Genomic DNA, 12502 nt, shown 5'->3' on the forward strand with positions numbered 1-12502 from the left:
TTTTTTGGTACTAAGTCGTCAAGATCTGGTATATATTTTTTACTTACAGCACATCTCACTTGAGACTAACTATGGTTCAAGTGCTCATTAGGCAGTAACTAATGGGGCAGCAGAGGCAGGCCTGTAAATTATAAATAGGTATAAATAGATGGAGTCACTGGATCTATGACTCGTTCAACACTCTCCTGATACATAGTGTTCCCAGAAATTAACCATAAGCTTCTTAATGATAGGAAACAAGTTTATTACTTTATATTATACAAACTGAGAACATAGAAGGGTTTTATATTTTATTCCAAATAAATGAAAATGCACCTAACTTACAAAAGTAATGTTGTACTTTACAGAGAGGAAGGCCCTGGAAAGTATCAAAGACGGAGTCTTGAAAATCAAAGAAGAACCATCTAAAATACTATCTGGAAATAAGTTTCAAGATCGGTATTTTGTTTTACGCGATGGATATCTCTTTCTTTACAAGGATCCGAAGGTATTTGTGTATTTGAATATGTGTATATTTTTGTGTGAGTGTTAACATTCTTATTTTATGCCTCTCTCAGCCCTCTTGGAAGTCAAAACCTGTAGTAAATAAAATGCATAGTAAGCTGATGATTTCTTTCAGCCTCTGGAATATGACATTAATGCACTCTGTGATACAGGAAAGACCTCCATAGATGGCCTTTCTGAGCACCTCACATGTTTTAGTGCAGAGAATGACTTAAATCCTAAAGAAAAGTCTAATATGTGTTACAGAAGCTAGCACATAAGTTGGCATCTCGGTCACTAAAGTTGGCCAAGAGAATGTGTCATGCCCTAAGGCAAATGTGGCTTGAGTTTAGCTAATGGAAATTAATAAAATGTGAAATAAAAAGGCAAAACCGAAAAGTTAAAATAAATCTGACTTATATACTTTCTATACCTTTGACTGGGTTGACTCCTGTAACATCATATTTATTAATTGAATCTTATTGATGTATTTCTATAAGTTTGAATTCCCTAAAAGCTTTTGTTAAAGAATTGTGGAATGGACAGGGGAAGTAGAGATGAAAAAGAGAGGGTAGATAAGCAATGCAGCCATAAGAATACTGAACTTAGCATCAGAAAATCTCTAATCCGCTGAGTTGGTTGTATGAATAAGTACTTAACCTCTCAACCTCAATTTCTGAATCTATAATATGATGATGATAGTGAGTCCTGCATGCCAGATTGTTTTAATGCTGAAGTAAGAATATGTGCAAAAGTTCTTTTTAAACAGTGAGCCATTTTCTATATATGTATGTATATGGTAATAATAGCATGCTCATCAAGTGAGTCTGCTAAGATATGAGTAGGCAAGTTCCAGAGTGAAAAAATATACTCATAGTACATATATCTGAAAAAGGACTCACATCCAGACTGTAAATAACTCCTCCAAATCAGCAATAAAAAGACAACCCAATAAAAAGTGGGGCAAAGTATGAAGCAGACACTACAGACACTACATAAGGGAAGACCTAGGAATGGCATTAAGCCATTGGCATAAGCCATTGAACCAAAAGGTGCTCAACATCATTAGTCATCAGGGAAGTCCAAATTAAAACCCCAAGATACTATTATACACCTATTGATATGACTAAAATCATACAAGTGCCAACGCCTAATGTTGACAAGGATGTTGCTTAACTAAAACTCTCATAAATTGCTGGTGGAAGGGTAAAATCACACAAACACTGTGTAGAACTGTTAGTAGTTTTTTAAATAAAGCTATTCATACATCTTCATGTATGACCTGGCAGCTCTATATGTAGGTATCATGTCCACAAAAGCACTTGTTCAAGAATGTTCATAAGCAGATTTATTCATAAAAGCTGCAACCTGGAAACATTCCAAATGTCCATCAATAGGAGAATGACATATTCATACAATGGAATACTACTCAGCAGCAAAAATAAGTGAATGTTAATGCATGCAACAACACGGTTGAATCTTCAAATCCTTGTTGAGCAAAAACTCAACACAAAACAGTACCACATGAGCCTGTTCATAAGCAATCTGAGAACAAGCAAAACTGTTTATGGTGATAAAAGTCAGAAAATGTTTGCCTGGGGTGTGGAGAAAGTTTGCTGTGGAATTTTGAGGAGATAGAGTCAATAGGGTACTTTCTAAGATGTTACAAATGGATATGGTCTGTCCAGTGGTGGGTGGTGGTTACATGGGTGTATACAGTAACATCTCTACTTCCTTGAGATTCAAGCAATACCCATGCAATTATTTTAAATATAGAATGACTGCAGGACCTAGAGACACCTCTTTATATTGAATTATAAAATTCACTTGAGTAAACATGCCTTGCCTACTGTGTGTAGCACTTCATTATGTTCTGTTGTGGAGATGTACAAAGAAAGACCAGGCTGGTAACATCTGTTAACGTGTTAGGAAGAATGAATCTTGAAGCAGCCTTCCAAAGCTCTGCGGCCCCATTTTGTTGTGACCTCTGTGGATCTCTCCTCACGCTTTGACCTCTTTCCCTGCATGTTCCTCCAGCAGGGAAGCCTGCATGTGGGCATAAATAAATCTTAGTAGCATTCTTACTTTGTGGATACATCTCATATTCACTTTCTTCAAGGACAATGGAAGCCCAGGCAGGAGGCTAATAAGACAGCACCGAATTCTGCAGTCCTCATCCCTCTATTCAGAGAGCTGTTTGTATATCCTACTTGAACTCCTACCTTGTTATTCCGTCTGATAGACCCAGCAGGGAGCCTGTCTGGGTACCAAGTGATTGTTATTGTTTATTATCATTCTTCTATTTTTTCAGTAGAGGAAGAGTGGAGTTTGCAGAAATAAAGGTACATAAGAATTTGGGGTTGTGTGAACTGAACACATCAGATTTTAAGGTTACACAAACTTTAGGTTTGTGTTCATCAAGAAAATGCTGGACTTCACGGCTGATTATTCTAGGCTTCTAGAACTGAATCTGAATTTTGTTTGATTTTCTTCAATGGGTCACCCACTTTGACCTTCATTAGACTGCCTTCCTTGATCCTTACCCTCCTATATACGTAATACGTTCATTGTGGGCCACTTTTGTAGTTGGATGTCCGCTCAGGGTATTTGAAAACCAACCTGAGTTTTTTAGTCTCTTTAAGCAACCGACACTTCCATTGTGTAGCAACAGAACATTGCTAGAAAAAAACTAGTAATCATTAGTCACAGTAATAATAGTGCAGTCATAATAGCAGCAAGTAACATTCAAGTGTTTATGAAAAGCAGAGTTCTATACATTTCACTTGGATTATCTCATCTTTACAATAACCCTATATTATTGATACTATTATTATTCCCACTTTACAGTTGAAGAAATGGAGCCTACCAAGATATTACATAACTTGCCCAAGCTAACATAGCCAGTAAGTGACAGTGAGAACTCATTCCTAGGTGTCTGACTCCAAAAGCTCTATGCACGGACTTACGAAAGAAACAATAATTCTGCATTGTTTTCGCTGACAGAATTTTACTTAAAGAGGATAAGCCTTTTTCATTTAAACGGTACCAAATATTTTCAAATATGACAATCTATACAGTTCAGTTTTTATGATGTTTTCCCCCAAGCTCATGTAAATTTAGAAATCTGCCACAAGGAAGTCTGTTCATGGAAAATTGACTTTTTCAGATCGATTGTTTTTGTAAGTGAGAGAAGGAATCTCATATCCCTTAACAGAATATGTTCTGTTTTAAGAATATGTATCTTTTGAAAGGATCATCCTGCTCAATCTAAGATAATTCACATAAACTGGTAGACACTGATAGTTTAGAGAGCTTGTCTGAAAGACAGTGCTTTTTTTTTTGACAATTGAAATATTTTCTTTTTTCCCCAGTTTTATTGAGGTATAATTGACAAATAAAAATTGTATATGTTTACACTGCACAACATGATGTTTTGATATACGTATACATTGTGAAGTAATTACTATAATGAAGCTAATTAACATAGCCGTTACCTTACATAGTTATCTTTTTGTGTGTGTGTGGTGAGAACACTTAAAATCTATTAGTAAATTTCATGAATACTGTGTAGTATTCACCAGTCACCATGCTGTACATTAGATCTCCAGAACTTATTCATTCTGCATAAGTGAAACGGTACCCTTTGACCAACATCTCTCCATGTCCTCCACTCCCCTGCCCCTGGTGATCACCATTCTACTCTCTGCTTCTGTGGATTTGACCTTTAGATTCTACACATAAGTGAGATCATAGAGTATTTGTCAGAAAGAGCGTGCTCTTTAAGGATGCTGAACACATTTTGTTTTATCACAGTGACCTCAGGATAGGAAATTATAGTCTAATTATGAAGTGTTTGAAAGTTGTATTTGTACATCTATCAGAATTAATGCAACTGATACTTTAGTTTGCACATTAAGGCCAGCAGATGAGAGACTTAAGGTTTTCCTTTGAACGCAAACTACTGTTATTTTTAGCACGTGATTTTGTTTTGCTGGTTATTTTTTCGTGTTGCTGGTCTGTCCCTTTTATTAGTGACAGTCATGTCATTGGCAATGTTAACTTTTCAGATGATTTTACAGTAAATAATCAATGGTAAAAATCTCCTAACTTATTTGAATAAAGATTTAGCTCTGGTTTTGACAGTTGCCGTTAATATATGTGTGCTTGTATATATTTAGAAAATGATTTACTGAGAAGGGAGTAGAAATTACAAATTGGAAAGTATATTTAAAGAGACTCTGTGTTAATTAGAGATAATTTATGAATGCTCATTAACAACAAATTAGGATAATACACAGGGGAAGATATATTTTGTTTTGAGAATTTTCCGTGCACGGAAAATGTTAATTAAAATGTTTTCAGACTTGATTTACATAAAAGGTGAGAAGTTTCAAAGAATATTACCATTACACTGTTAATGGTGTGAAAAAAAAGCAAATGAGTAAGGGGGGGTGGTTAAAAGTTGCATGCACTGATAAGCAAATGCCTTTTAGCCACAAGAATAATTTTTTAAGCACACTAATTTAATTGGCTTAGTTAAAAACTTTATTTTAAAATATAGTGCCTGAAGCAGTATATTACAGACTTTATAACTCTCCAGTATATTGAACTTTTTGAAGAAATTATCCAGAAAATACAGATAGCAAAAGAGAGAGTTGTAATAAGCCAAGAGTAAAGTTTTCTTGCCAAATGAGATTTCTTTTTATAGAACTTTCCATTAGGATCCTTATAGTTCCTCTTTATGCATATGCAGTTTAAAGATTGAAACTAAAAAGATTTCCTTCCACTATTGCTGATCTCCTCTCAAATTACATCATTTGTGTTCTTTTGGGACAGGATATGGTATAAAGTAACGAGCTTTCATGTCAGGAGTGGCTTGACAATGAGTTGCATTACTTAGGACTCTCAGTCTATTCCCAAAAGTACCAAAATGTAGGCAGTGCAGGACTTAGCAATGGCCTGCATGAGTGGGGACTGCCTGGTTCAGGCACAGGGCTTCTCATTCTCGAACATGCAAGCCCCATTTCCCCAAACTGCTGGAATCGCTGCCTCTCACCCTACTCTGCTGCCTGGGTTGGGACTCAAGGGGACAGCAGGCTGACTACAAGGAGGGACTTTCACCTCACTTAAAATTGATTTGACTCTGACCCAGGAGGCCAGGATTGCCTCTATTGTGTACGTTTTTAAGTTCTCCTCTCCTTCACTCTTTCCTATCTGGGATACTCACTGCCCTACAAAGCTGCCTCACTGTTCCATATTAGAGAGTTCAAATTCCTTAACATTCAGTAAAGTAGCAAGCTAAAAAATCAGTACCCCAAAACCAGTCCTCTGTTGGAGTAAGAAGACAAAACATATAATCTACCAGAAAATGACCCTAATAAGAAGTTGAGGCTTGTATGAAGAAAACTACAGAACTTTACTGATAGAAATAAAGGAAATTTGTGTAAAGTCTACTAATAGTGATTTATAGGTTTGATGTAATTCTTTTCAAAATTCCAAAGGGAATTATTATTTTTTTAATTTTATTTTTTTCCTTTTTCTCCCCAAAGACCCCGGTACATAGTTGTATATTCTTCATTGTGGGTCCTTCTAGTTGTGGCATGTGGGACGCTGCCTCACCGTGGTTTGATGAGCAGTGCCATGTCCGCGCCCAGGATTCGAACCAACGAAACACTGGGCCGCCTGCAGCGGAGCGCGCGAACTTAACCACTCGGCCACGCGGCCAGCCCCCAAAGGGAATTATTTTTTGAGCTTGGCAAAAAGGCTTTGATAATTCACCTGAGAGGGTAAACACATAAGAATGCTTGCAAACGTTTTGGGGGCATAAAAGTAAAATAATTGTGAAGTATTTCCCAACACAATATAAAGGTGTACAAGAAAACTAAAATATCTTAGATAATATGATCCTGCTATAAAAACAGAGAGCAATGGTACCATAAAGTCAGGTAAAAGACTTAATTGTATATTAGAATTTATTTTTCATCAATATGCCATCATAAATGTATATCTAAAGAAAGCTTTGTTTAATAAATAGGGCTGGGATAATTTTTCACAAAAAAATTTCAATTTAAATTCTCATCAATGTTATATGTAAAATATATGTTCCAGATTGACAAAAGAATTAAAACTTTAAAAACAGCAATCCTTCAAGCTACATGGCCATGGAATTGAGTAAACAGTGAAAAAACAGAAATTTGAGTAGAATATTTCCCCTTAAAAGACAAAGCAATTTCGTATTTCATATATAAAGAACTAAAGCAAACAAATAAGATATGGATAAATTGTTGACCAAATCAAAACTGAAGATCGCTAGCAAATATACAAATATGTGCTCAACTGTAAGTAAATGTATCCTGTCAGGTTAGTCAAAATTTTAATCATGTTCCTATCCTTAGACCCAGTGACTCCATTTCTAGAAATCTGGCCATAAGAAAAATAAATGTCCGAAATATGTTTTTTAAATTATTCATCATGATAATAAGAGCAAACATTGATAATAGTAGGAGTAAATTCACCATGTAAATTCCAGGCCTTATCAACGGCCTCTGCCCGTTGGTCATCAAAGCATTATTCCTGGTCTTCTGTGTGCTTACTTTTTTCTATATATATTTTCTCCATATTTTCCTAACCTGTTTTCTATGTGGAAAACACGTTTTAATTTTGTATACATATTATCCACCTTTTACTTTTCAAATTTGACTGCTCTCATAAAGAAAAGACTTCATAGTAATAGTTTAACTTTTATAGAACTTAGTACTGATTTGAGCTACATGTTTGCTAAATGGGTTTTTGCGCATTGTCCTGGGGCCCTGACAATTTGTCTATCTTGCCCTTTGTCCAAAGTAATGTGTTCTAACTTTATAATAATAATAATTGCTGCAATTTCCTGTATGCTTACTGTACTTACCTGGTCTCTATGATTCCAAGACCCTTGCTTAGCTATAAAGGCTATCTGCCTACCAGTTTGAAACAAGAGATTTCCCTGAGAATTTTTAGGTTATCAGTGTTAATAGTTATTTCCGTGGCTGTTATCTTTATAAAATCTGTTGCAGGGTATCCAAGGATAAATAATAAAATATGCTTGGTTTGATATTAAGCTTTTAAATTAGAGTGTAATGATTCAAGTGTTGCCTCTGTCAGATAACTTTGCTGATGGTCTCTGTTCAAGGATTTAACATTTTTTAAATATTAATCTCAGACAACGGCGTTGGGATGTGTATGGAGAATATGTAATTATCCAGACCAAATGTAAATTTTTTGTCTACTTTCATAAATTATTAGTGAAGATTTTCATTAATATGGCTATTTGAGATAGTTCATTATGTCTCCATACAGGCTCACAGTCTGTTTGCCATAATTATGAACTCCAAAAAACTACAAAAAATCGTAACTCATTTGGTGGCAACACCTGACCCAGACCAAAATGAAGATATTCGTCTTAGTCAGTTTGGGCTGCTATAACAAAGTACAATAGACTGAGTGGCTTATAAAGAAAATTTATTTCTCACACTTCTGGAAGTTGGAAGTCCAAGATCATGGTGCCCAGCTTGGTCAGGTTCTGGGGAGAGCCCTCTTCGTGCTTGTAGACTGCTGACTTCTCTCTGTATCCTCACGTGGCAGAAAGAGAGCAAGCTGGCTCTATGGCCTCTTTTAGGGGCATTAATCCCATTCATGATGGCTGGAACCTCATGACCTAATTATCTGCCAAAGGCCCCACCTCCAAATACTGTCACGTTTGACATTAGATTTCAGCATATGAATTTGAGGGGATACAAACATTCAGTCCGTAACAATATTTATAACATTTATTTATCTCACACTGTATGAAATGTCATGCATTTCAGTACAGAATTGTGAATATATTTGAACAGAGGGTGCTACCCCAGACAACACTGGTGGTGTGGTAGAGTTACATAACATATTGCACATGCATTGCATTATATTTTTAAAATATGAAAAAGTTGAAAAATTATCAATTCTGATACACATCTGGTCCCAGGTGTTTTGAATAAAGAATTATTGACCTGTGTATGTGTGTTTGTACATCCATATACACACGTGTAAACATACATATATATTTTTAAATCTATTTAATTTTAAATTTAAATCTATTTAAATTTAAAACATTGTAATCAAAACAATCTTCATTTACTAAAATCTTGGTAAAATGTTTCATGAAATATTGGAGAAACTAAACAATTTTAAACTCAGTCATTAACACTCAAGGAAAATGTAAGGATATTTATAAAAATGTCTTAAATTTCAAATTATTTTGTTTTTCTTACAGAGTAGTAAATATGACAGAATGTTTTCTCTCAGTTCAATGAAGTTTTATCTTGGAGTGAAAAAGAAGATGAAGCCTCCCACGAGGTAAAGTTTGAGAGGGAAGGATTGTTGAAAAGAAAAAGTTACAGGCACATATGTCCAAGGATTTAGGGACCAGTGGCATTAGTCTAACTTTTTATAAATTAAGTTTTAGACACATTCCTTAAGTTGCCACAGACATGTGGCAGGGGACCTATCGCAGACCAAGGAAACTTGCACATGGAAATGTGGAGGGATGCAATTCCCACTCAGACTAACAAAGGTCAAGTTCCTGGGTGATTGCATCTCCTTCATGTAAAGTAAGAAATCCCTAGAAGGCCGTGTGTACTGGGAAACACATGGGTTTCTCCACATCCTGTCCCTTCATCAGTCACAGCATGGGGACATGAGGATGTTCCAGGGAAGTCTACATACAGGAAGTCAAATGCTGCCCTCCAGCCTCCTGATGCCTGGCTATATAATTTGCCCTTTTTGCTTTGCTGAATTGGGTAGTAAACCAGTGGCATGTAGATGGTAAAGAGGAAATGGACCCCTCTTATGCATTATGTTCCTCTTAATACTTGAATCATCCCAGCATTTGGTGTATACCACACTTTCTTATCACAAATTACTTTGATTAGCTAATTAATGTTTGCACTAATACTTATTATGAAATCTCATTTTAATGAACTGTATATAGTTTAAGATTCTGTTACTGAAAATGTCCTCACTTTTGCCTGCATGCTTAGTTTCTAAGCCAAGCACATATACTTGTATTGCAATTTGCACATTCTTTAATTTCTCACAATATCAGTAGGTCAATATGTATATTATCTTATTTTGGCCATTTTCCTAGACATCTGTCATTACTCCGCCAGGAGTATCTTCTGAGAGATTTCCTCCTCTGCTTCTTAACATAAAGAGACTCCTTCCCTGTCTCCCTTCAGTGAACATTTGTAGCCAAATCCCTCAACATTTATCATTCACGTCCAGATATCTATTCTATTAGGCATTCCCACTACTGAATATCACCTCCTTAACAGCTAATCCTGTTTTCAGTCTTGTAAAATTTGTCATTTTTAATTTGTCATAATTAATTTGTCATTTTATTCATGTGTGTTTTTTTCCCATGTGATGCAGTTGGGGATTGACAGCATATTCTGAAAAACATCACTGGTAAGTTAACAGCTGGCAATTTTTGTATTTGATGTATTGATGATAACTTCAGTAAACAAATAATGTTATTATTTGGCAGATAGATTGACAGTCAGGAAATGTTTCACTGAAGTGAAACTAAAATCTTTTCTAAATACTCTGAGTCTAAGAAGAGGAAAATAGATTTGCTTCAGGGTTTGGGTCCCTTCCAATCCCATGTATCCTATTTGCCAATGCCTATTAAGAGAAACTACATCTGATTTCTTCCTACTTTTATATGAGTGTGGAATTCCAGCTTTTGTGGGATAAGGAGACAAAATTCAGTTTTAAATAAAGGATAAGAAGTAGCCAAAACTCAGTTAAAAAAAAAATCTTGATCTAAACCTGTTCTTTCCGTAAATGTAGTGTTTCCATTGATGTCACTGGGATCTAGACACTCTTCCTGAAGGCTGTACTAGATGTCTCCGCCCTCGTGCGCATGTGTCTAATCCATCACTCTGCCGTACCCAGTCTGCCTCAAAATTCTCTCTCTGTTCCACCCATGCCCTCTATCCTTGGGGCCGTCCCTTCATTCATTTACTTGGATTATTCCAGAAGTCCTAAGTTCTCTTCATGCCTCTGACTTTGCTTTTGTTTTCTAGTACATTCGCCTCCCAGCCACCAAAGAGACTTTCTAAAGTATGTCACGTTTCTTTCCTTCTTTAAAACTCTTCTGTGAATCCTATACCTGCAGGATAAAGTACAAGAGAGTTGGCACAGCATGCGAGGCCCTTTAATATGGGGCTCCGTCAGCTTTATCTCCCACAATTTTCCCTTTTTACTTAATAATAAAACACTATTCTGTCTTTCATTCCCCATGCGTTCTTTGCTGCTTCATATCTACCTGTTTGACGTATGTGGTCCCTTTCCTGAACCGTCTTCTACACTGTATGCTGCTCGCTCCCCTCATCATTTCCATCCTCTTCCTGCGGATCTGGCTGACTAAGCTACTATTTTTCATTCACACCGTGGCTCAAATGCCCCAAAAATCTTATCAGATAACTCTCATCTCAAATCATTATTTCTTCTTTGCATCTGCAGTATTTTGTACACAGAAGTGCATAATTAAAATGATTTGCAGAGGGAACAGTTTTCTTAGACATGGCAATGGGAAGGGAAAGTATTTTCCTGAGAATCTAATGAAGGAAGCAAAAATTTTTTACAAGTTTGGTTTTAACATTTTTTCCAAATTACTTATAATACGGGAATATAAAAAATATAATTATATTGAAATGTCCATTGTACCACTCTAACATCAGTTGCAAAATTTTCCTCGTCCAGAAAACAACCTCCACCTCATCCCCAAGTGTGCTGTTTCTCTGTTTGTGTTTAACTTTACTCTTTTTCTCACCATGTTATAATTTATTTGTTTACATGCCTGGCTTCCCTAATAGACTATGTGAACCTTGAAGGCAAGGTCTTTGTTTTATGTAAGTTTTCAATGAAAGGTCACTGAATCAGTGTTGTCGGGCATGCAGTGGTTTTTCATTTAGTTCGTTTTTCATGAGTCTTGTGAGTGTTAACGTTTATAATCATAATGATGGAGACCGTCTAAGCCTTTTTGAAAAATCTGCTCTTAAGAAAATGTGCACATACTTTTCTTCTTAGGCTCGGAGATGGTTTTACATCATGTATCTGAAAAAACAAATGACGTTGACCTTTCGGCTTTTCCAAAAATATTGCTGATCATTTTTCAGCAGTTGCCAAAGCCTTTAGCTGTATTTTGTTTAACATATTTACACTATTATTTTGATATTGTACGCTTAACAGAAGCCTGAAGCAACTCGTACTGAAATACTTGCATTTTGATTGCATTGAGTCATTAATTAGGAGAAGCCTAAAGAACTTTCTGATCACTTAATCACTAAATACTCTGGAGAATTCCATTGTCTTTTTAAATTGTAAACATATTTTGCAGGCACCTGTGTTGTGATAGTTTACAAAGTCAGATGGAGTGGATGGCCAGTATCTTTATTGCCCAGGTATGATATCTTTTTCAACTATTCAGTAAAGTGTAATGACCTATAGGAAATGTGGTGGTGATTTTCAAAGAATCTGAGTTTTTGTGTGTATACCTTTATTTTCTCATTCATATTTTTTAAATATTTGAGAATCCAGATTTATCCATTACTCTTTGAAAGACAATCTTCTCTCTTTGTGGAGTCTTCTTTTTGCCACTCCTGCAGCTCCTTAGCTTAGGAGAGGTGTGTTGCTTCAAGACGGTAGTACTGTAAGAAAGAGGAGCTTGTCTAAGCTGCCATCCTACCAGGGTCCCGCATTGATCTTTGTTTAGAAAATGTGCTATTTTCCTTCTTGTCCCCTTATGGCCTCCTACTCTCCGCACCTCTGCTTTTCCAGGAACAAGGGCAAGAACCGATTTCTTCAATACTTACTGTGTGCTAGATACTTCAAAAGAGTTAACTTATGTAGTCCTTGTAACAAACTGTACATGACATTGCTTATAGACGAGGGAGTAAAGGGTATCAAAGGTTCCATCATTTGCTTAGGACTGAACATTTAG

At 36.0% G+C, this 12502-nt stretch overlaps 1 protein-coding gene across 10 annotated transcripts in view; it reads left to right on the plus strand.

Moving 5' to 3' along the window:
* The window catches only part of ARAP2 (ArfGAP with RhoGAP domain, ankyrin repeat and PH domain 2), a 173438-nt gene that overhangs the window by 149105 nt on the left and 11831 nt on the right, over positions 1 to 12502 (plus strand). For all 10 annotated transcript variants that reach the window (XM_070506079.1, XM_070506080.1, XM_070506072.1 and 7 more), the window contains 4 exons: positions 348 to 487; positions 8771 to 8853; positions 9928 to 9963; positions 11900 to 11963. In XM_070506079.1, the coding sequence (XP_070362180.1) occupies positions 348 to 487; positions 8771 to 8853; positions 9928 to 9963; positions 11900 to 11963 (323 nt within the window). The remainder of the gene's footprint in view (positions 1 to 347; positions 488 to 8770; positions 8854 to 9927; positions 9964 to 11899; positions 11964 to 12502) is intronic.

Source organism: Equus asinus, chromosome 3 (assembly GCF_041296235.1).
Source record: "Equus asinus isolate D_3611 breed Donkey chromosome 3, EquAss-T2T_v2, whole genome shotgun sequence".
Lineage (NCBI taxonomy): Eukaryota > Metazoa > Chordata > Mammalia > Perissodactyla > Equidae > Equus > Equus asinus.